General features: G+C 37.3%; 1 protein-coding gene across 3 annotated transcripts in view; it reads left to right on the forward strand.

The window, feature by feature from the left end:
* DCLK1 (doublecortin like kinase 1) overlaps positions 1 to 26,207 on the forward strand; it is a 231,016-nt gene that overhangs the window by 130,208 nt on the left and 74,601 nt on the right. For all 3 annotated transcript variants that reach the window (XM_064409005.1, XM_064409004.1, XM_064409008.1), the window contains exon 5: positions 24,112 to 24,228. In XM_064409005.1, coding sequence (XP_064265075.1) covers positions 24,112 to 24,228 — 117 coding nt within the window. The remainder of the gene's footprint in view (positions 1 to 24,111; positions 24,229 to 26,207) is intronic.

Consider the following 26,207-nt stretch of genomic DNA (forward strand, 5'->3'; position numbering starts at 1 on the left):
TAGAAAATAATCAGTGATCAACATGAGGTGAAAGTATCCTTCTCCTCATTTTTAAATAACCTGCATGAATATTTCTCATAACTATTTAAAGCTGCTTTCATGTCTTTATATTCCCTTTGGGAAATAGTTCATGATGCTACACCAAGTCCACAATGTTCTTTTTAATGACAATGATGCTTTAAAATACCTTTATTCACACCCTGTACAAATTCAGGCAAACAGGAGTATTTAAATTACACACTGCCTTTTTGATGTCTGTTTTTCATTTGTGGCTGACATGAAACTTTGAAATCTTAGCATCATAGAATAGTTTGGGTTGGAAAGAACCTTCAGAGCTCATCTAGTCCAACCCCCTCCTGCCAATGAGCAGGGACATCTGCAACTAGATCAGGTTGCTCAGAGTCCCTTCCAACCTGACCATGACTGTTTCCAGGGATGGAGCATCTATCGCCTCTCTGGGCAACCCTGTACCAGGATTTCATCAGCCTCATTGTAAAAAATATCTTCCTTATATCTAGTCTAAATCTACCTTCTTCTAGTTTAAAGTCCTTACATCCTGCCTGTATTTCTGTGTGGCTCTTTCTAGAAATCTTAATACTTCCTTTTTGTCAAATTCTTCATAACAAAGAGTGCACATTTTTGTGGGAGTAGTTAGCACCTCATAAATGGGAACACTTCAGTAAACTGTGTTTCCAGGAGAACAGGAAGAATGAGAGGAAAAGGGATCAGCCCAAAACAGTTCAAGTGCATTCTTCCTACAGCAACATACACTTGCTGTGCATTTATCATTAGAAGTAGCATTACTGTCAGGCCTCCTGCTTGGAAAGTGTTTAGATGTTATGTGTATTAGGAGTGCCTAACTAGGCAGAATATGATTGCCATCCTAGCTAGTCTTGTCAAAGCTGGCCTCATTTTCTTTAAAGTTGCCTGTGATCTGCAAACCCAGTAATGAAGAAGGAAAAATTAAATGAAATGAAACAGTAATATGTATCTCCTGGGTATTTCAAAGCCAGAGAGCATTAATTAAAATCTAAGACTTAAATATCTCATCCTTAGGGTATGAAACAGTGCATAGGTTAGCCAGAAGCTGTAACTTCACAGACAAACAGGGGCAAAAAGAAAACATAATTGTCTGAGGCCAGTTAAATTGGGTGTTACAAGGATTTTATTTGAATAGATGTTGGTTTATACATCTTAGTACATTATCTGTGCTGTTACATACTTAAGCTGTGAGATGCCAAAAGATTACCAAATGTGGTGCAGCAGTGTTCTTTATGCGCAGTGTTGAAGCTGTGTGTTCTTAAGAATGTAGCCCCCCACCCAAGGAAAGTGCCTCATCTTTGCTGGCTCATCACAGGATAGGGGATAATTCAAATTGTTTAGAAATGCTGGTGAGAAGCCACTGGAGTTTGACACTCAAGAAATTTTTTGCTAATAATTTTACCCTGTTCTCCTTACCTTCCAAGTTTCTCCAAAGGAATCAATTAGTTCACATGTTTTCCTTCACCCTCAGGTTGTAAGAAACTGAGTGGTAATGCGTGGTCTGTGGTAGAGAAGGGCAGAAATAGAAATGAAGTGTGGAAACAGCTAAAATTGGACTATTATGAGACGAGATACACTATAAGGAAACAACTAAAAATATTTCCTGGATAGACGTAGACGTGTGTGCATACACAAATGGGAACAAAACTTTAATCACCAGTATACAGATTCCATTGCTGAGGGATTTTATTCCTTTAATGGTCTATTGATTTTCACTTCCCTTTTCAGAAGGTTTCTTGCAGTTTGGTTTTGTTTTGCTTTTTAAAGATCAGAAGTAATTTATTTCTTTACTGTTTAGTATTTGGTAAAATTTTACTATTTTTAAACATCCCTTTAAAAAAAAAAAACTATGAAGAAAATAAAATGTTTCGACTAAAAAAAAAGGAAAAACCTCTCCAAATCCAAAACACTATGCAATGGTACTGTACAAATATTAACTCAGACTCACAAATGTAAGGGAATTCAAACTGTGTTTTGTTTCATAGTTACTTTGCTCCCCCAGTGCTTCAGTGTGCCTGTTTGCTCTTTCCTCTGCTGTCCATTACAGCACAGCACCAAGAGTACAAAACAGTGAGCTCCAGGTCACCTTTGCACACTGGAACAACCATAGCCCCAGACTATCAGAAAAGGGCTGATATTGGAAAGGAAGTTCTGCCTCTCACCTGATAGTTCCAAATGAGAGATGCTTGGTGCTGGTTGTACAACATGGCACACCCAACCACAGTCAATGAGCAGAAGCTGTAGAGGAGATGGATCCTTCATGATGCAATCAGGATCTTCAAAAAATATCTCTGTAAGGTTGGAAGGCTTTTAATCACATGAAGACACTTCTATGAGTTTGTATTTTGGCCATTCCTTTGCTTTTCTGCGTATCTGTATAAACCAAAGAAAAACGGAACTTTATCAGTGAACATTTTAGGGAATCACTTTGGGGAAAGTTCCAGTTCTGCTTCCTTTTGGTCTCTTTAACCTGACAAATAATGCACTTTCCCCTCACCAGTTCTATCTTTTGGGAATCAATTGAGGACTTTTAAGTTGGGTAAGTCAGTCTGAGGACAGACAGTAAGCAGGAAGATTTCACTCCACATTTAAAGTGTTCCTGAAGATTTATAAGGACCTGATAAACAACATTTCATAATGGGAGGCATCAAGGAGCTTCAGCTGTAACATTGAGCTGAATGTTCAGTTGAAGTGAACTGTTATGTTCCACTTAATGTAATCTCAATAATGTGTTTTGCAGTAGAAAGGAGGGCTCATGATACAGTGTAGGCAACATTGTACACGTGAGTTGTGAAGAAACAAAAGTTGCTGGCACCAAATATCTTACCTTTTAAATGTGGCAATGTGAAATATGAGTCAGAGAACAGAATAATTTGGTGTTTCTTTGTACATCTCTTGACATGCACTTCATCAGAAGTACAAAATTTTAAAATTGCTATTTTATTGAAAAAAATAAAATTTAAATAGTGCCACTAATTACCAGAGCAAGAAAATCATTCCATATTTTACATTGGGATGTCAGTAAAGTATGGTGTCTGGAGAATGATGCAAAGGTGCCATCTAGGACTTCTGCAATCATTAGCCTGAGGGCCAGAGTCCTCACAAAAGTCAGGTGCTTGGAGATGTTTGAACACATAAACCATCAAAGCAAAAAAAACCCAAAAAAATATAATAGAATTTACTGGGTGTCATTTCTGCCAAAAAATTCTGTGAAAATGCTCAAAAATTTTTAATGCGTTATCAAAACTTAGGAGTATGAGCTGGCTTTGGTAAAAATGAGGAAAATAAATACTTGTATTATTAAAATATTTTATCTTTATGACTTCTTGAAGTGAGAAAAAAAATTAGCTTGACATTTCAACTGTTCAAGGAAAGGTAATTTTAAAAGCAAGTTACATTGAGGTAAAAGCCTTTGAAAGATGTAGAAATTAGAAGATAAATTAGAAGTGTGCAACTTGCGTTATTAAATCTGAGGCCTGAAATAGGATGTTACCCTGGCATTTGGTTTTCAGCCAATAGACATCTTTGGACTGAAAAAGTAAGTTACTTCTGTGCCTGTGCTGAAACTGTTCTTAATACCCTTTCTTCTCACATTGCCAATGTGCATGTTGCAATATGACAAGTTTGCAACAATAAAAATTAGAAATTAGCTCCATGGTGGAAGAAGACTTTTCTATCACAATGTGATTTCTAATGGTAACTTCAGCAAATATCTGTGGCAACCCAGAGGATTTAAATCAACACAAAAAGTAGTCATGAATGGCATAATAACAAGAATAACAGTGAAAAATAACAATGTGAAATGTGATGCTTGCAGTTTCCTTGATTGGAAATAAAAAGTCTTAGCACTGCGACTCTTCATTTGCCAGGACACCACTGTTCTTACAGCTGGCACTCGTGGGCTTCCCCTCATGTAATCTTCTCAAATTCTCTGTTGTCATCTGCTTGTTCTCCATCTGCAGCCCCAGTGTTGCTTGTGTTATATCCAGCTCCTCTGGTGTGATTTGTCAGAGGTTCTTAATTGTCCATCACAAAGTGGCCTTTCTGTCCTTCTCTTCCACCCTTTCCACATTCTGCACAGTTGATCATGCTTTCCACAGTAACTTCTTCACAGTTAGCTCCTGTATTTTCCCCTCCCAGTTTCTTTTCATACCCCTCCATTGCCTCAGAGAATCATCACAAAACCAAACAAAACCCCTGCCTATTCCTAGGGGAGAGGGGAGAGACCGAATAAGCCTCAAAATGTGATAAGATGATGGTAGACAGTATTTTTGTTTTCTGCTGAGTTAAAGATGTTCTTCAAAATTGTTACTGAGTCAAAGCTTCTGTGTCCTGGGATTGTCTCATGAATGATGTTTCTTAGACCACTTCATTTTAAGGTTTTACTGATATTTGAAACAAAAATGTCCTGTGTTCCTTTCTTTTTACTGACAAAAACTATTGTGTTGCAAAAGTGAAAATGGAATTACAGTGATATGTATTTACATTAATGGGAGAAATTATTATAGCAAAGTCTTTCAATGTTTTCTTTTTTTTCTTCTTGTAAATCAAATCAGATTGTGTCTTATTTTTTATGCTTTGTCAGTATTACGTGTTAGGAGTGATCACTGGGATTTCCTACTTGTGGTATTTGTACTGCTTGTGGTACAAGCAAACTCACTGTCAAAAAAAGACTTGTTTACAAGTTTGGAATATTTGAAAAATGTGGCACTTAGGCACTCTTGCTGCTTAAATAAGACTTATTTCAAATTTTATTTTTATCTCCTGTGCAGAATTATTAAAAAAAAAAGGAAAGAAAACAAATCAATTTAATTGAAAAGAACCCTAAAATATAATTTCAGTGATATGTATAATTTATCTGAGGAAAAAAATAGAAAGTCTTATTGGAAGGTTTATGTATGGTCAAATATAATCCAGGAGGAACATCATCAGCATCTCATATGTATTATATATATTGTCATAATTCCTTCAAGGTGACTCAATTTAAATCAAGATGCTCAAGCTGAAAATGTGCACTGAAGTGTGTATATTAAACATCTGTTGTTTAAAAAAGTCTAAAAATATTTGGAGAGGAAAATAAACTGTGAAAATTCTGCTTTTCGTTGCTTTATCTTTTAAGACATTTAGCTCTGTAGATCATAGATGCAAAAATTCCTGATATACCAAGGCCATTTAATGATGGAAATCATGAAACCTAGGATATGAGATATAGTATTAAAAAAAGGCTGTTTGCTAGACCAATCCAGTTGGTTTCTTTTGGGTACTCAATATGATGTACAGGTAAAAAGTTACAGAAATTCAAAAGAAATGAGGAGAACAGTTCTGTAAAAAAAGATGGAAAAAATTAGTAGAACTGGGTTGCTTGGGTTTTTTTATAGCATGCTTTGAGAATAAATTTTCTTTACTGGTGCATATGCTAAAATAATCTTTTGCTGCAGTCTCTCTGCATTGCTTTCCAAAATTTGAGGATGAAGGACATAGCTTTGTTTTTCATACTGGTTTATGTGAAAAATGGTACCAAATTACTAGCTTTTTGATCAGGTAAATTTGCAGAAAAAAGTCACCCAGCTTAGAGAAGTTCAAGCTTCCCTAGGATGAGTGCAGGGCTTCTGCTTACTGTGTGCAGCATGGCTCATCTTCAGGTCATGCAGCTGGACAGTTTTTGAGGTGATTCTTACAGTGTGAATCTAGGTCCTCTGTCTGATAACAGCTTAAACCAATTGGTTCAGTATTCTTTCCCTGTCAGCTGAAAAAGGGGAAAACAGATGAGAGTGTCCCTTGTCTCCTTTGCTGCTTAGTAGGTTGTAGTATAAATCCAGAGAAGTATAAGGCTTTTGCTTTATGTAGGTGTTCTCCACTTCTATAGTACCAATACAGTAAAATCACCACATATTTTCCACCCCCTACGTACTTAAAGAGAAAATAACTTATGCCTGAGATGTAAAATTAATCTTGTGGAGATCAGCAGCACGTTGCTTTCCTCAAATTCTATTGCTTCCATAGAGATTCATTTTCCATTTCAAATTGCTGGGAGAACCATAAAATATTTAGATAGCTGCGTCTGTAGAAATCTTTTGTTGGATACAATTGAGTCCAGATAAAGAAGATCTGCAGTTAACTTTGTGGTCTGGATCTACGCAAACTTAAAAATAAAAATCAAAACTGTAAACCGATGATAATATATAAAATTAATGCTGTAGAACTTTCTCTATTATTTAAACTAACTTTCAGATTGCATTGAAATTAATTGCTCATTTGCCAGAATAATGAAAAGCAATGCATTGTATTAAACCTAGAATGGATATAGAGTTCTTTTGATATAAAAAGCTTCCTTACCAAGCTGAACTGGAGAAACAATGCACATCTCTTGCATAACTTCTGCAGGTGTTATCAGCTGCTTTGTTCTCTCAACGGTATAAATTAGCAAAAGAAAATGTAGCATGAACCCACTTGAGATATATAGACATATCAAAATTTGTGCTGAGGTAGACAAAGATTACAGATCAGACAAAATTCTTTACAGTCTCCATCAACAAAAACCTTGCCTTTTCACCCAAGGAGAGGAGGTGCCGAGGATTGCCATGTTGCTGTGACAACTGGCTGCTCTGTACTTCACCAGGACTCTGGTATCTGAGGTGGAACTTAGCACATCTGAGTGATGCATGTACATTTGTGTCCTGAAGAAGCACAGTTCTCCATTTGATTCCTTGACTTCCTCCTGTCCTGGCTCCTATGCAGTAACCTCTCCCATCTTAAGAGAAGCTTAATGTTTCCTGTGAATTTTCTTCAAACAAAGAGTCCATTATTTGATCCAGTGCACCCAGATGTTCTAGCTGGACTCTGGGAAGGGGTGGGGGATGAAGAGGAAGTCAGACACAGTAAAACTTTCATAAGTGGCTGTTCTTTTGTTATGTCTTTTGAAAATGGAGTAGTGCCCGCTGTGTTCCATAAACACATGCGTTGCATTAGGTAGAAGCCAATGCATTTCATTCAAGCACATCTAAATATTAGGGGGGAAACCAGCATGAAGTTATAGTTGCAGGGAAAATTTATGGGGAAGAAGAAAGAGTTCTGCCTAGTTCAGTGAGTAATAACTTGATTGGTGGACATTTATAGGGTAATATTGAAAAAGCAAACAAATGTAAGTCATTTAATTAGGAAATGGAGAAAAAAAATAACAAGAATAAGAAAGGAGAAGCTGAAATAGACGTGTACAGCAACAGCTATAAAAGTATCTGTTGAGTTGCTCTTCATAATGAAGAATGGGGAACACAGCATCTGAGTCACACAAGGTTTCTCTCAAGTTGCAGATCACAATAGTTGTGCCAGTGTAAAACTGGGAATTATGTATCTGTGTGTGTCTGGCATGCTTTGTGTTGAAGTTCTGAGTGGATGTTTGTAATAATTTGTCATTAGTGGATATATAACCCCTCCTCATAAAATTACTATGTTATCCTGGCCCACTGTGAATTAAAACGTGTCAGTCAGTGTATGTGTGTATGCTACCACATTAATAATAATTTGCAGGATGATAGGGATTGTTTCAGCTGCCTGATTCAATATGGGAAGTCAGGGAGATTGTAAATCATGGAACAAATTATCTTTTATCTTAAAAAAGAGTGAAAACACTGCTGTTAGATATATGTGAATGAACATATGCTTTTGCACCTAGCTGTTCTTGAAGCAAATTAGTAAAACAGCTTTCTATTCTGATGCATTTGAGTTTTTGGAACAATAGTTAAAATAGTGTTTATACTTTTTTAAGGGTTCTTCTTCATTTTTTGTCATCATATGATTAAATCAATAGATTGTTATAACCCTTTAAATTCTTTTTTTTAAAAGTGTAAATTATTTGCTTGGTTGACTTCAAGGTTTGCGTATACAGGCAATTTCAGTAGCTTTAAAAGTAATCACCCATCAGCTCAGATGTATAAATTGTGCATGTAGACATAATTAAATCTTCTATTGTAGGCTCAGCTAAGCCATGTTGTATTAAGTCACTTTTACTATGCATGTATGCAGATAATGGCTCTGACTCAGCTGATACTTGGCAACTGGGTAAGCTGCAGTAACCTGGTCATCTGCTTTTCCCTTTTTAAATTTCTGTTTCAAACCAGACATAACGGTTTTTTCATTTCTTTTGCTTTTTAAAAATACTTTTTCTATTTTGGCTGGGCATGGATCCAGTTTTTTTGGTGAGGTTGGATCAGCCAGGTTCTGCACATTAACTTGGGGCTGAAAAGTAAGAGGGATTACTGAGACCTGTGTCTGCAGCTGTGGCTCATACTGCTGTGAAAAGAGAAGTCAAAAGTCCTTCTCTGTTAGAGGCACCAGGAGAAAGAGCACTCATCAACGAGCTCAGCACAGACCAGCACTGTGGAGCCATGAAACAATCTCCTGCCCACATGGGAGTCTGCAGGAAAGGGTGGGAGGTTGACAGCTTTTTGGATCTGGCCCCATTTCATCTTAATCTGCTCTGGCTCCTGATCTTTTCAAAGTCTCCCCATTGTGCGTGTGATTTCTGCTAAACACGCAGAGAAATTTTTAAGATCAAGACCATATGATATAGCAAGATTAATCTACCCTTTGGCCTTCACCTCTCCCTCCCACTGGGGGAGAGGTTTGGTTCTGCTAATTTGTCATGTTACTTTTTTTCTTCTTCTTCTGCCATAATTTTTTTTTCTCCTCATGGTTCACCTAAATTAGGGACTTTTACCCAAACACTTTCAGCCTATAATGAAGATAAATAGATTTCTTCATGTCCACTACATGAATTTTGAAGACACCTTTGTTTATTTCACCCAGTTTTAATACGGAGAATTTGTAACTCATTTGTAGAATATAAGTGTTTTTTCACTTGTGTTATATATTGTGGCTGAGTGAATCCCTGTAGGTCTGTGGAGCAGATGTGTTAGCACAGGCAGTAGAACAGCTTCATTCCTTCCCTCGTCTTCTGCAATGCAGTCAAATTCTGAATTGTTATGATATGCATTAATTAAATATGAATAAATAAAATATCACCAGATAATGAAGCTACAGTTCCCTCTGTCATATTAAATCATTGATGAGGTGCCCGTGAGTAGGAACTGTGGCTGAGGATGTCTTCTGCCTCAAAGTCTCTGATTGGTTTGGGGAGCATTTGTGTAAATTTTTCCATCATCCTTGCATCAATAGCTAGAAAAAAATCTTCGGCCTCAATAAAAAATACATGGATCATGATATCCTCCTGCCTCATCAAGCCATTCTTTTCATGCCTTCTGACATCTAGTTACTGAAAGTGGGCCAGTTTTGCAGATAACAACTGTGTAGTTCAACTATGTTATTTTGTTATGTATCAGTGTGTAATTTGCAAGCTTGTTAGAATAAAGAGGGTTTTAGGAATGATGCTGAGCACCTCTATTACCTGTCTCTGTTTTTAAAGTCATATTTACCCTATAAAAATACTCATTTTGGTGAAGGAATGGAAGAGATCATGACCAAAATAAAAATACTTCTTTGCACTTTCTGTTTCAAAGTAGCCCAGATGTTAATCCAGCTATTCTAGATTCTGCAGATCCTACTCTGCTGGAAATAAGCTATGAATTCAGTAGTCATGCTCTTATGAAAATGCCTTCTGTCCCCAGACTTTTGCCCACTGTCCCCAATGGCTTTTGGCCCATTTGAAACGTTACTTCTGCATCCCCATATCTATTACTTTTGTATCTATAAATATCTCAGATTTGCCATACTTAATTTCAGACTCTACTGTTTGCACCCTATTCCTCTCACCTATGAGAGGTACACAGATTATTTAGTTTATGTGTTGTGAGAAAGCAGATATTTGGTTTCATCAGATGTGACTATTAGGGAAAGGAACTCCTCTTCAAACAATAAGGCAATTTTTCATGAGATGGGTGACTTTAAAGGGTGCTGCTTATTTGAAACAGTTCAGGCATCAGAATCCTATTCCCCTTCGCAACTGTTCCTGTTGACCACTTAATTTGTGTAGCTCAGTCCATCAAGTGTTTCTTGCTCCTGGCTTTAGTCCATAACTGCAGTGGAAACACCATTGCCTAGTCATGGTCTACAGAATGATGAGTTGAGACTGAACAGTCAGAGTACTCGAGGGTTTTATTTACTATGTTCTCTGGTGTTTTATCACTGAATTTGCACTGGCTTATAATACTTGTATCTTTTTCCCTATATTTCTTAATTTTTAATTTTCTTTTCCTCAAAGTAATCTCTCTAGTCCTCTGCTTTCATATGTTCGATGAACTGAACCTTCTGTCACATAAAGATAGCATGGAATAATAATAATTAGGTGAGAAATTTTCCAGGGGCTTACTTACTTTCTGTACCTTCACAGAATTCCTTTTAATACTAGAGATGCCCAAGTGAGATTTAAATAAACCCTCTCACACCACCCAGCAGCCTGTTGCAGGAGCAGAAGTTAGCATATGCTAGTTTACCCTTCTGAGCTCCATTGTCACAAAGCTAGGTTGGTGCCACCACTCAAGTTAATTCTAGGATAATACCTCCAGATCTTTATGCTGCAGTTGTAGAGTAAATGTGCCTCATCAAAAAATCCCCATTCGTTCATCACAGTCTTTCAGCACAGGAAAACATGCCTGATCTATACAACAGAGTTTTGGCATCCAGAATTACCTTTTATCTCCACAGGTTTGCATGCAGGCACATGTTAATGTGGAGCAAGCAAACAAAGCCCAGCTTGTGGCACCTAAGTAGAACCACATGCCGAAAATCTCAGCCAGCAACACAGCTGCCAGCAAATCCTCAGCGTGCACATGTCCCAGGAGCAATGTCAGCAGCTGTGAGCCCAACAACATTTCTAGCAGTGATGTTTTCCAGTTTAGACCTTGCCACGCTTTATATCTCTTGCCCATCTGTTTGTTTTGCATTGTGTTACATCATCTCGATTGCAACAGTTAAATTATAAAATCATTGGGGGATCATACAGAGAGGGAAGCTGCCTTGTTCAGGTTGTCTCAGAGAGAGCTTTCTATTCATAGATGTTAGTGTCAGAGAAAGTGTAGAGGCATTTTTGTGGGAGGAACAGACATATGGGAGGCTGGGACTGACACACAAAACCATGGGGAGGTTAGAAGTAAATTGGAAAGTTAAGGCAAGGATATGTTGTCTTCAGTATTTCTACATTTTGGGTATGAAGTGGATTTATGATGTCCTTGAAGAGATTCTTGTGTTTCAGACACTGGAAGAATGGAAATTAGGAGTTCTAGGGACTATTTTATCATTGGCATTGTTGTCTATATCAGTATTTTGTGACTTTGAACAGCATTGTTATCTGTATGCTTAAGTAGGTGATAAGAATTCACATTCTCTCTTAGAATATCTAGAGGAAGGTACGAGTAGGTCCTGTGAATAAACCTGTTTTTTTAAGTTAACTTTTGTATTTAACTGTGTTAGGAATTTTCTGTATTTCCTTTTTTTTTTTAATATTCCTGTAAAAATGAAAGTATGTTTTAATGACTTTTTAAAGGAAATTAAGTAGCTTTTTGAGAATATTTGTAGATAAGTTAGTGATAGTTGTTCCTTCTCTATTCAGAAACAGCTTCAGTGTTGCATCCTTTCCAAGACTACAAATACTTTTCAATATGGAATAGTCTCAAAATTTTAAATGAATGTTTTAAAGAAGTAAGACTTTAAATGCAGAACATATCTGAGAAAATCGTGGGAGATTCACAAAGAATAATATAGCAAAACTTGTTAAATTGATTATTTGTTACTCTTTCATACTTGCTGCACAACTTGAAAAGCAGCCCAATATTTTGTCAATTCATGTGACAGTCCTCTTCAGACATTTAGTAAGATATCAACTTTGTTTAAAAAATTGGAAATTGATAGGGTTACACATTTGCAAACCTTATCAGTCCTAGTAATGGCTTTCATTCCATGGGAAAAGATCAACTCAAACTGGATTTGTCTAATACCAGCTAAGTTTATGCAACTCAGTAGTGAAATGAGGTTACAAAAAATAGTTCTGAAAGCAACAACCCACTGAAATGCTAGACAAACTATCATAAATGCTACCTATAACTTTTTAGGTAAAGTGTAAAGTGTTGCTTTCAACAATAACCAAGTTAATGTATATAAATAAAGTCTTTTGATTCTTAGCACTCCTCCTATACCCCCTGCCTACACACTTCTTGTTGATTATCATTTAGGCACTGGCTGCATATTAACCTCTGATCCTTGCTTCAGAAGCACTCTGATCCAGAGTGCTTCAGAAGGTTATGCAGGCTGATGTGGCTAATGTGGTTTTGATTGGTTGGCTTTTATTCTCTCATTCTCTCTCTCTTTTTTTCTTTTTCTTTTTTTTTTTTCTTTTTGTTAGGTTCTTTTCTTTTTTACTTTTTTTTTAATAACATTGAGCTACATGGAATGTGGGAACTTTTCTATTTTCATGTAGGTTTTTTTATCTGCACATGCCTGTGAGCTTAAGAATGAAAGATGTATTTCGAGAGCAGATTGAGTTGTGGAAAATGTAGATAGAGACATCATGCCTTTTCATCAACCCTAGCATTACAAAATCAATTTAGGTCTGTGCAATGAAAGCACAAAAGCATCTAATCCATGAGGCCAGTAAGAAATGTATTCTTTCAGTATGAAGTTTTGACATCTAGTTGGTTTTGAGGAAATGTACATATATCTCAGTGGTATGCGACAATATTAGCCAAGCAGGCTCTGAATTGTCTGTGAAGGAGAAGGTCTGTTTTCTTGGAGATACCAGTTCTGCTAATGTCCTACTGAGAAAAATTCTAAAAGTTAATCATTCTGGCTTTTGAAGACAAGTAAAAGATTTATATCTCAATAGTCTCCCCACTCAGGAAATGATAATGATTTTAATTCACTATTAAGCAATCACTTTTCCCTTGCTAAAATGTTCTTTGACTTTCACTCAGTTTTACATACAGTTATAGTATATCTCCTTTTACACATCTTTTAGATAAATTCAGGCAGAAGTGCTGACAGTGGCAAAACATTGGAGTACCTTTTTTGAGTCATACTAGGAAGACTTAATCAAAAGAATCCTGGAAGGGATCTGAGATGTTCCATGGGAGGACCTGCCCTAACTAAATTGACTTTATAGGTTTCTGGCTAACATATGTGTGTACAGTTGCATGTAGGGAAATTCAACAAGTCCTCCACATGATCTGTTCCAGTACTTCCTTATCCTTGCAGTTGAAAACAGGTTTTCTCATGTCTGAATTAATCCTCCTTTTGGAAGCTTAAGTCACTCTGCTTTGTTGTATTTGTAATTAAACTAATTGTAGGAATTTAGTTTTTCTTCATTTTGGCAGTCTGTTAAGCATTGAAGGCTGCTGTTTTGTCTCATCACTTCTTTGCTGAAAAGAAAGATCCCCTTTATATTAGCTCTCCTTCATTAGTCGTATTTTCTCATGTTGTAATATTCCTTAGTATTCTCTTAATCCTCTGAAGGTGAAATCCTGATGTTTATAAATGGTAAACACAAAAGTGGATTTTTTGAATTAGCTGACACTGCAGTAGCCCAGGTGATTAAGTCAGATGTCCTCCACAGAGGTGATACCCTCAGCAGGGGGATGATTCCAGTTGTTGTAGTAGTTTACTTCAAATTCAGCATTTGCAGACCCACTGCAAAACTTAGGTCCCTCTTTGTAGAACTGCTGTTTTGCATTTAAGCAACTGACTCTTGTAGTGACATCTTCAACCTTTATTGTGTTGCTTATTCTTTCATGGTTCAAGTACCTTAGCCTTGTTGAATTTTATTTGTTTTTTCTGATGAAGTTTTCAGATTTATACTGTTCTACAATGCCTACAGCTTTACCTATGGTAGTGTCATCTACAGATTTAAAATGCATTTAAATGATTACATTAATTGCATATTAAGACAAGTAAATGTTGACCAGGAACTCTGATAAGTTTCTCTGCTCATTGTCTCCTAGTTTGACAATAAAATACCCTGGTTAGCTTTTCTAATGCCCATCTTAAAAGCAATTTCTATAGATGATATTTTCTTGAATCACAGCTTGAGTTTCAAAGTTCTGAGCCTTATAATCTCTACTGTCTCTCCTGTTATCCTTTGTAGGAAGACTACTTTGACACAGTTTATTCTTGACCAAACTATTTTGACTATTGTATCCAATTTTAATATCTTTTAAGCTTCAAATATTATGTTTCCTTTATTGCTTTGTATTGTCATGGAAGGGAAGCCCCAGAGAAGGGCTGAGCTTGAAAGGGAGTTTTAAAGATCATTTGGTGCTGCGTGCCCAGGATCATGTCTAGATTTCTTTTGAATATCCCCAAGACCAAAGATTCCACCATCTCTTTGGGAAGCCCGTGCCACTGTTTGGTCCCTTCAAAGTGAAAAGATGTTTTCTGCTGTGTCATCGGGAATCTCCTGTATTTCAGTTGGTGCCCATTGCTTCTTGTCTTGCTACAACCAAGTGGAAAGGAGCTTTAGCTGTCTTCTTTATACTCTCCCTTTGGAAAACTTTTCGCAATAATCTCAAATAAGGGTGTCTTTTCTGCAACTCTGTTTTCTGTTGTGGCCCAGTTTTAAATATAAGCATTTGCTTTGACTTTCTCTCTTGGATCTTTATTTGTCCTTCAAAATTCTCATGAATAGTGTCTGGGAGCTCGGAGTTCATCTTAGATTTGTCTCTAAATATTCTTCACATCTCACTTATTTGAAAATGCTATGTAAAAACTCTTTGACTTGTTATCTTCTTAGTGTTTCCTGTCTTCTAGTCTCACTGTTGTTAAAATTATGTTGTCTTCCTGATTGCAGTTAGTCTTTTTAGTGATCATTTAAATAAAAAAAAAAACTCCCCACAACAATTGGCTTATCATATTCATCTGTTTTTTAATGGATATTTTATACTTGTATATCCCTGGTTTTGTACAAGACTCCTTGCTAATCTAACTAATTAGCTGTTTAAGCCATGAGAATTTGATTTATGTTTAACTGTTATGACTATAATCATTATCCCAATATAGTCTAATTCAATTCATTGAAGGAAAAAAAAGGCTTTTAAAACTTAATACTTCACAATAAAGTTGTTAGACTAATAAGTGCATTATAAGTAAGAAGATTTAATTGAAAAAAATCAAAACAGAAGGGCAGTTTAAATACATATTTTGCTGTCAGTTGCGCAGAAAAATCTGTAACTTCAGGAGACCTTGCTAAAATGTATTAAAAGTTAACTGTTTTGAATGGATGTTTCTCAATAATACCTTTAGCTGATACTTTCCATGTGAAGATGATGTTCTGCAAATGACGGTTTGTATTTGTAACTGTGAAATGTCTTGAGCTTGTAAACTTCCAAAAGAGTAATTTGGAATAGTAAACAACTGAAAACAAGTTATACTCCTCAGACAGCAAGCAGTAATACCAGAACACCAGAATTTGTTGGACTGCAGCACTGACACATCTCTTAGACTATAACTGAAAAAACATATGAGAGAATGCCTGTGTACTTGGTGCTTAGGATGATGTTAATATTTATCATAAGGATTGGATAGGAGTTCTGGTTGTACTCAAAGTAAAGAACAAAATTATTTTTAATGGCTATAGGAAAAATATTACCTCTTTGTGCTGAACAGGAAGGCAAGCATTTTGATGAACAGAATAGTTGACAACTAATTAATTTGTACCATTCTCTCATTTAATCTCCAATTGAATGAATAAAACAATGCCAAGAAAATTGCCATCCAAACCGTTCAGATAAAGTAAGGTACTTCAGTGTTGAACTTTTCCTGTGGCTTCAACAATGTTTTTTGAGAGATATCTGTTGATGTACTATATGCCCAGTAAACAAGCTTTTGTAACAGAAAGAAAAGGAAAGCCATAAGCAAATATATGTCACATTTCTTTGTTCTAAGAAGAATAATGCTGTGGCCATAAATAAAAATAGCATAGGTGGTTGCAGTTGTAATTAGTTGTGCCATCTTAAACATTTCCGGTTAAAAGTAGCTTTGTGATATTTTGGTCACTGCAGCTAGCATGGTACATCTGCAGAGGTGTAGGGAAATGGTGCTGAACACAAGGGCAAACTAATGAACATTTGTATCTGCATTGGAACATCTTGGCTGAGGTATATTGAGCAAACAGTGATAATTAAAATCTCTGGGAGTGAAACAGAGTATGTGTCAAGATAAGTAAGGCATGTAAAAGAACATGTGCTCGGGGTATGTTTTAGCTAGTGACAAAATTCTTATTTCAACTCTGTCTTCAGGTATCTTAAAATAGTTTCTGGTAGTCCAGTTTTAATTTCAGAAATTATTATTTTGCAAGTTCATTCACATTAATTCAGTCAGAAGTACTTCATATTCACTTAGACAAGCAGGTTTTAAGAAGTCATCTAGTTTTTTCTGCCTAAAAATGCAGAACCTGAAAATAATTAAATATTGTGCCTTGTCAGAAAAGCTGTTGCAGTGATGAAAAATGTTTTTCCAGTCCTTTTTTTTCCACTGCTGTGGCTGGAATCTTTCATGATAGCAGATTTCTTTTCTTATGTAAAGCAATATTTAACATAATGTTGTTTTTGTAGACAAAATATTAATGTGGAGGTTTGTGTGAGATGAATCTGACTAAAAGGTTAGGACTTGGAGAATGTGGAGATAAAATCTAGGAGATAAAATCTACTCATACACAGTAAAGTTACAAAATACAGCAAAATTTTGTGTTAATGTTTGTACTAAGTAAAAAAGCCTGTAGCCAGTCCAGAGATACTGTTTTTATTAGGGTATTTGCACCAAAACTCAAAACCTAAAATTTGTATCTGATAATTCATGAGTAAGATTCATCCTTTCTAACTTAGAGGTTCCTAAGATAGATAATAGAAATGAACATTGAACAATGTTCCATTGACTGCAGAAGAACTGTGGGGTGAATTAATCATATTTTTACCTATCATTAGATGAGTTCTGTCCTCCCAAGTGTACTTAAGATAGGAACATGTTTGGAGAAATTATAGTAAATACTTGAAGCAACATTTTGATTTATACGTATATGTGTTTACCTCTTCTGGTAAATATTTAGTCTTTGGTGAATTTAGAAACATTTGAATTCAGAATCTGAAGATTATACATTAGAGCAGAGCGAGATATTAGTGATATCATAATATTATGTAGTGATAATAATATTAGTAGTGATAATACATTCCTTATTTCTATCTTAATGAGGTATTTTTGGAGTAGTGCATACATCTGAAAACATTTCTATCTTGGGTTAAAACCTTTCAAGCTTCTCTATTTTCTTGATGTGTAATAAGGCATAGATGGCTTCAATAGTTTGTATTTTATTGTATATACTTACCCCAGTTTCAGAATTGGAGAATGATTTTTCACATGAAAGAATATCTAGCTGTTTCTATATTTTATACCAAATCAAAGTATATTTCTTTGCAGAAAAAAAAAAAAAAGAAGGAGATTTAGGTAATTGCTTCCACAAGTATTTGGCACACAGTAAAATAGAATTCCTAATCTTTATCATGTGTGGAAGGACAATTACTGGTAAGTTTACAGTGACATAGAGCTTAGTGCATGGGATCAAACTTTAGGATTTTGCATTCTATGCATACATCGCTGTCCACCCGCATCTGCAGTGTGTTCAGGAACACATTGAATGGGAAGATGTGCAGAGAAAAAATTGAAGCAGGCACAACCATGACGATAGAAGCTTGGAAATTACTTAAACCTCGGTGAAACATTCTCTATCCCTTTCATTTTTGGATACTGCGTGATAGTTACCCTTTTGAACATGTTGTAATTGCAAGTCATAGCTGCCAGTGATTGATCAGTTGGGTAGGGTGAATTGCAGTGTGCATCAATGCCACTAGACAGGAGGCTCTTGCTGAAGAGAGTGAAACTTAGTTCTGCAAACAGAAGATTACTGGCATTAATTGAAGGCATGAATACAGCTGAAAAGTAAAATCTTATTAGCTGCATTAAGAATTAGCAGCATGGGACAAATTACCATTAACATTAAAAACTAAAATTGGTACAGCATTTGGGGTAATGAACCACTGATTGGCCTGAGGACATTGCTGGTGACGCTAATGTCTTTAAGCAGTGGTAAAAGGCAGCAGCGTGAGGCTTACAGTAAAGTGGCTTACCAACAACCACAGACATCCCTGATCCTCCCCCCTTGCTTATCTGCAGGATACAGCTGTTGCTGAAAACAAGTTAAATGGTCTCGTCTTAGAGAAACAGATTGGCAGGAATACTGAAAATATAAAATCTATTCCCTACGCACCGACCTCAAAGAAAAGCAAAACACAGCAGAGAGTGATTTTTTTGCCCAGAAAGAACTCATGAAGGCCATACAGTCAACTTCTGAGTTGCTGACAAGTAAGCCTTTTTGATCTCCTGGTAATTTAAATAACTTTTCACAGTCTTCTCTAGAAGCACATTAAGCTTTTTCATTTTATGACACATTTATTGCAGATTAGTTACTCTCCGCTGCTTTTTTGCCATTGTAAAATCTAATGAGCGTAGAAGCTAATGTAACAGTTTGGAAATGAAACATCATGGGGCTGGAGACTGCAGGCATTGTGATTCCATGTTAGCATCCTTTATTTACCTCATGCTTACCTCAATTTATCCATTTGGCAACAGGGAGAGTCAAGAGCTCACAGGTATGTTGGTCTTCCCCCCTGATTCTGACAGTTTCTACTGCTGATTGACACCACTGTACAATCTCAGTAACTCTGTTTTTCTTATCTTGTCCCTACAGTCTTAATTATGTCAGACTGTAGCCTTGGGGTATTTTCTCTTTTTTCTTCCTTACCCCTATTGTTAATGTTCAATAAAGGCCTCAGAACTCTGTGGTAATATTCCATACAATAAAGGGACTGCAGTGTTACATTTTTTAGCCTTGCTGCAGTTAGTCTGTACTTCTCTCTCCTTCTTTATAGCTTTGTATGTAGTTATACAATAGAACATCTTATTGCAAGATGTTTTCATTGGAAAAGCATTCTTATTTATATAATATTTTGAGTTGGAAAACAATAAAGTCTGTAAAGTTCCAACTGTAAAGTTGACCTTCTTTTGTCTTGCATTACCATGGGTGTCATCATTTTCTGCCTTTAATCTCAGTCAGTCAATGGTGAGACGAAGGACTGGGGTTTCATGAAACATTTCTTTCCTTGCTGAACATAATATAGAAACACTTGGTGTTTCTTCTTGGCTGGGAATGCCATGCCCACATGAGTGAGAAAGGCAGTTGTCTCTTCTGTCAGGAGTTCAGATCTATTTCTGATACAGTTTTGGCATCAAAAGAAAATCGGGGGAAAAATGCTCCTGTTTCATTACTTGCTAAGGACCTGTTGTATAGTAATCCAAATACTGTTAATGAGAAAGTATGTATTCATTTGCTCACCAGCTTAGACTCTGTGTAGAAAACACAGTTTCAATAAAACATGCATTTTTGTTTTGTTTTCTCTATCCACACAGAGCTCTCCTACAGCAACAGGCAAATTATGGTCATGCCTTAGAGGAATGAGCAGTGGTTGTGTGGTTACTGAGTGAGATCTTTGCCTGCAGTAAAATTTTACTTTACAAACTAAATGTGACAACAGAATTGCATGCATAAAATGTTCCTGGGAGCTGAGACCTATTTAAAACAAGCAGCCTCGTTACACTCTGCCCATGACTGGAAATCCTTTTAGACTCTGGAACTAGTCTTGACCTAGTCTTTGAAAGTATGAGTTTCTTGAGCTTGCTCTGTGCAGCACTGAAGGCTTTCCTATGTGGCTCTCCACAGGCCATACCATATCTCATGTCCTTTAAGAATAAACTTGTAAACCCATAGGAAAGATGGCACTTGACAAGTTTACCTTAAAGAGAATATGTGCTCATTTGAACTGTGACCTTTTAAAATTTCACAACCTGTGAATTATTTTTGAGAGGAACAAGAAAATTGTGCCAAAGAAGTTGATAATTGAGCTCAAAAGGGTTTATACAAATAGAAAGATAGAAAAAATACAGTATTTCTGTGACATAGACTAAATAGAAATAATAGACTAAACAGGGAACTTACTCTGCCTAGTACGTGATGCCGCATCTGGAATACTGTGTCTAGCTTAAAGCTCCCCTATTAAAGAGATATCATTAAACCGGAGGCAATTAGAGAAGGACCATCATGATGGGGGTAGCTGGAGCTCTTGCTGTGTGAGGAGAGGCTGATGGAGCTGGGGTTTTTCAGTGTGAAAAAGGAAATTGCTTCAGGGGTACCTGCCAATAACCTCCAATGTCAATGGGGCAGCATCTCTTCTCCATCAAGGTTGTGGAGTCAGGCTCTTCACAGTGATGCTTGGTAAGAGGGTGAGTGGTGATAGATATAGATTGAAACCAAAAGTTTTAGACTGGATATAAAGAAAAATGTCTGAGATGACAACGTCACTGAAGTCCTGGTAGAGAATATCCACTGTTATCTGCATCTACCAAGCTGGTCATTTCATTGCAGAGGTATCAAATTTGTTGGGCGTGCCTTCCCATTGGTGAATCCATGATGATTGCTTTTGATGATTTTCTTGTCCTTAATGTGCCTTGAAATTATTTTTATGATTCATTTATCTATCTCTTTCCCAGGGACTGATGTAAGGCTGATTTGTCTGTAGTTTCCTGGGTATTCTTGAAGATAGGAGTGAGATTTACTGGGTCTTCAAATGGCTATCCCAATCATCGCTGTCATTCAAAGACTATTGAGTGACTTCACAAGGACATCATCCAACTCCATCAGGACCTGCAGGGTGCATCCTGTCAGGCCCCATGGACCTATATGTGCCAGTTTTGCTTAAGTATTCTCTAATCTGATCTTCTGCCACCCAGGATAAGTTTTCCTTTCTCCAGACTTTCACCCTGCTTCTAGGGACTTGGGATTCCTGAAGGTTTGGCTTGATAGCGAAGAGAGGCAAAGAAGCTGTTCAATACTCTAGCCTTTTCCACGTTCGGTGTCATTGGGGCCCTGTTTCATGGGTGTGCATTTTCTGTAGACTTCCTTTTGTTCCCTCTGTGTGTAAAGAAGCACTTCTTTTTGCTCTTGATGTCTCTCATCAGATTTAATTCTAGTTGGACGTCAGCTTTCCTAACTGTGTCTGCTTGCTGGGACTTAGACTATATACCTCTGAGGTTGCCTGTCCCTGCTTCCAACTATTTTATGCTTCTTTTTTATTTTTTAATTTGGTCAGTAGCAACATGTTCATCCATGCAGACCTCCTGGCATTTTTGAACATCTTCCTGCTTGTTGAGATGGTCTGTTGAGGAACTTGGAGGGAATCCTTTGATATTCCTCAACTTTCTTGGGTCCCTCTTCTCTTCAGGGCCTTATCCAATGCGACTTTTCCAAGCAGATATGTGAAGAGTCCCAAGTCTGCTTTTCTGAAGTCCAGAACTGTGAGCTTGCATTTTGCACTCCAATCCTTTCACAATACTGAACTCTCCTGTCATGGTCACTGCAGCCAAGGCTGCCTTCTGCCTACAGAGTCCCAGAGTCTTCCCTTTTTTTGTGAGAGTGAGCAGAGCATCTCTTCTGTTTTCTTCTGTCACTTGGAACAGGAAGTTGACACTCATGTTCTCCAAGATCCTCCTGCACTGTGTATGCCCCAAGTGGGTTAAAGTGTCCCCCAAGTCATTTAGGACTATGAATATAAAGCTACTTCAAGCTTTGAGCAGGAAACTGGACTAGGAATTTCTCGTGTCTAAACTGGATTATCCAGTGATCCTGTGATGCTTGTACATTTCTTGGATTATCATATGGTCGTTTGTGTTTCTCTCCTGTGGAGAGAGATTGTTTGTCTGCGAGAGAGGTGACTTCCTCTTAGGGCAGTATACCATTTGTGTGGGGTTACTCACAGGTCAGGGTCTGTAAGTACCCCTCAGGATGATTTGCAGATGAACTGTGTTTGCGTGGCCACATTTTGGGGGTGGGAGGGGCTACAGGGTTGGCTTCTCTGAGGAGTTACCTGCAGCTTCCCCCATGTCTGGCAGAGCCAATGCCAGCTCCAGGACAGACCTGTTGCTGGCCAAGTCTGATCCAACTAGCTATGGTGGTAATGCCTCTGTGATAACATACTTAAGACTGGGTGTTTCTAAGGTATTGAGAGAAGTTGAATGAGTATTAATACTTGTAGTAAAATAAGAGTTAAGCTTTAGCATGAATTTTGTAGGAGATAGATGTATATAATTGTTTTCCTTACATGATGGAAATAGGAAAGCTTGTTACATATTGCATAAAGTAGCTGTTTTCTTCATGGACTCTTTAAGTTCTTCCACTAAGCAAATGATATATTCTAATAGGTTTAGCTTGGTTGGATCATTCTGCTTTGCTCTTGTTGTTTGTTGACCATTGGAGTCAGTTCCCCTTCCTGACTGTTTCCTGTGAATGAGGCCCACACTAGGATTACATCACAGTTTTAACAGGCTGTTAGGTGTTTGAAAATTTTACATTTTTGTTTACAGGCAGATAAAGAACCTGTTTACATTTGAATTGCATATAGTTTCTGGAGCAGCTGTTTATTCCAATAAATCGATATAAAATTCCTGCTGTAGTTACCCAATAGCACCTAAATGAAAGCTTTCATCTGATTCCTCCTGTTTTCAGTAGATAATTTCCTCATAGAGTGTTTTTCGCCATTTCCACTGTTAGGTATAAAACAAGAGAAGTCATCAATGAATCATAAAAAATGCCAACAGAAAGAAATTAGCTGCTATTGGGCATTAGGAATGCAGAGAGTTTGTTAAGAAAAGCTTCTTTGGGAAGATCAAGGCATTTCTCTGGTCCTCTCAGCTCTCACCTGTGCTGGATGTTTCACTCAGTAACGCATCAGTTCATGCTTCTATTTCCTTGAAGAGCTTGACAAAAGACAAACAGGGCAGCCAAGAGAAATAAATTTCATTATATCATTCTCGGGTGTATATGTTTAAGTTAATTAGTTATGCTCAATTTTATTTCTTTGTTCTCTAATCTGTCTAAACTATGTTACAGGCTCCACTGATCTGTGAAGACTAAATAATGTGCAGGCTTGTACATGGTATTTTCTGACTAGGAAGAAAAAGCTCTCGTTTATTTCTCTTAATCTTTGTTGAAGAGCCTTAACCATGGGAATAAAATAAGAAACAGGTCTGGTACAGAACTAAATGTTTACCAATGTATTTATAAAGAAGTGAAGTGTACTGACATTGTCAGGTGTAGACAGTGTAAACATTGCTGCAGTTTTAATTGTATATTGACTAAGAAGTGGATCTTTTTTTTCCCGGCTGTGTAATATGTTGGTGATTAATCTAGTATGCATTAGGAGTGCAAGACATCAGTGCTATGCACAATAAGTTCTTTCATCCCCAGGCCAAGAACCATTTTGCAGCCGTAATGCAAGGATGCCTACAGATCTGTGTGGGTGTACATAAACTCTAACCTGAACATCTTGTGGTGTTCTCGAGTGGGAGGGTAATTTCGCCTCTTCATTGATTTTACTGATGTCTCTTATGAGCGAGTAGTGCTGTTTCCCTCACCTGTGATGAATTGTGTGTGCTACACAATGTGGGCTATTGCTCACCAGAGGATTAAGCAGGAGCAACAAACCTGCTTTATTTTCTTCTAACCTTTCATCAGTGGAAGACAATTGCGTCATCATGTTCAATTGTAACATTTTGATACAGAAAAGAAGACTTCTGGTTTTTCTAGAGGAGACTGCCTGCTGACAAAAATGCTTACATTGCATCTGGATTGTTTACAAAAAAATGCTACATTACTTGTAATGAAATCTTCAAAAGCAAAGAAATTTTATGAGTAGTCTCAGCACTGTTAAATTAAGCTGTCCTAAGTACCTGCAGTAACCATGGAATTTAAAAGTCTGGATTACTGCAGCAGTTCTTTGTCTGGGATGTGGTACGTACTGTACTTGGATTTTAATGGAGCCATTTATACAGGTTTTATACTTTCTCATAAAACTCCTCAAGGTGAATGAAAACAAGCGTGGGCTAAATGTTTTCACTTCTCAGTGCTCTTTCTGTTACAGAATCTTGCTGGCTTTCTTAATTGCTAACTTATGCTGTTTCTTTGTCTTCTAGAATGTCGGGTGGTGAAATCTACTTCCTATACTAAAATAGCTTCAAGTTCACGCAGGAGCACCACCAAGAGCCCAGGCCCATCCCGACGCAGCAAGTCTCCTGCTTCTACCAGTTCAGGTAAAGCAAGCAAACAGTCTTTCTTAACAACAGCAACCATTCTGTTCCAATAGAGTGGGCAATGTACTTAAAATTCCATGTTTCTGTGGAAAAACATGGTATGTATAAAATAGTTGATACGAAAAATTCATGGGTTTTCTCAGTGACATCTGAGGTCAAGTGTCTTCCCAATACAAAATAAAGCTTCAGCATCTTATAAATCATAGTCTGGCATTACAGTGGTTCAATTCACTTTATTTATTCATGCATGTTTTTGCTTCTAATACCTAAACACTGAGGGAAAAATGTATGGTAGTCTTTGTACTAGGTATTGAATGACAGCAGTACAGAAAGTAGCCCAAGTTATGAAGCATAAGATCTGTGTTGCTGGAAAGGTAATTTCACAATTTATTTTTTTTTTTTTGTTTCTTTCTGAGGGAATGAGGAAAGGATTGGTTAAAGATCATAAGGATATTGAGTAAAAAAGGGCAGGGCAGAGAAAGAATGTAATTACAGATGTGAATGTGAGGTGAAAAGATAGCTGAGGAAGAAATGTCAGGATTGACCTAACAAACCAGTGATACAGGCTGGAGAAGACACAGCAAAAAGCTTAGAAAGTTCTGTCTGAAGGGCTTTGCTTTGGCTGCCTTTGTAATAGCTCCCACTAGATAGCTGATGAGTAGTTCACCCCTGCAGTTTTCCCAAGCAGAAAAAATAAATAAACAAAAAAGTGCATTATATTGCTAGTACTGGTGCCTGAAGGTACAAATAATCCTTGGTGTGAGCCATTTGAGTAGACCCATTGAAGCATTTGCAGCATTGCTTGTGAAAACAGATTTTGCAAGAGGCAAACATTAGAGCTGTCTGGAAGCCACTTCCCTTTCTGCCTCAGTTTTTTGCCAACAGGGAAGCAAATGGCATCCTGAAACCTGCATCCAGCACCATAAGGTTTCTGTGGGGAGGTTGTGATCAGAATGGCCCAGTGCTGGTTTTAAAGAGGGTAGAGATAGACCAACAGGAACTTTTTTTTTTTCCTTTTACAAAAAGACAAAGGTGAGAAAAAAAGATCTTGCTCTGGGAAGGAGGAAAGTGAGAGAGACACGATGAGAGACAGAGGTGTAGATGTAGGCAGCAGGGCTGGGAGCAACTTGCCTCCTACACATCCTAGAGAGCAGCTCAGATACACAAACCTGAAAAGAGGTAATGGGATAAAATACCAGTTGTGAGGAACAAGTCCAGAGCAGCTGTTTCATAAATATGTTAAGTTACTTTCTTTGTAGCTAGGTGGAACAGAGTCAAATTTAACTTTAGCAAGGGAGGTCCTGTTTGGTGTATGAATGTTACAGCTGTGGGGTTTTTTTTCCTAATGAATTTCTGAGTACAGGTAATGAACATTGAACTGTGTATGCTCTTTTCTATGTGAAATAAGTGTCCTGTGAATAATACAGAATCTATGGGATTTCTATGGGACTAGCAACTTTTTTTCTGTTTTGAATATGTGATACCATGTTAGTTTTGGTTTTGAAAGAAATAGTACTGTTTTTACTTAAAGGTGCTGGGGTGCATTTTGGATGGTGCTGTGCTGATGACAGATGTAACCATCTTAAACATTTCTTATGTGAAAATGCATTTATAGGAAGTAGGCACATGTTAGTTTGTCACCAGCAGCATTTCTTCAGGGTTCAGGTCTAGGGCCAGTTTTGTTCAATATTTATATTGATGTTTTAGATAGAGGAGGTGAATGCACCAATAAAAATTTTGAGGATAAAAACAAACTGGGAGGTACTGATGACTCTCTGAAGGAGCAAGATGCTTTGCAAAGGGATCTAGGTAGATTGGAGTATTGGGCAATGATTAATGGGATGGAATTTAAGGAGAACAAATGCAGAATTCTGCGCCTGGGATAGAGTAATGCCAGGCACAAGTATAAATTGGGAGAGGAGTGGATACAGAGCAGCCATGCAGACAGGGATCTGGGAGTGCTGGTTGGCAGCAGGCTC

This window comes from Passer domesticus, chromosome 2 (genome assembly GCF_036417665.1).
Source record: "Passer domesticus isolate bPasDom1 chromosome 2, bPasDom1.hap1, whole genome shotgun sequence".
Lineage (NCBI taxonomy): Eukaryota > Metazoa > Chordata > Aves > Passeriformes > Passeridae > Passer > Passer domesticus.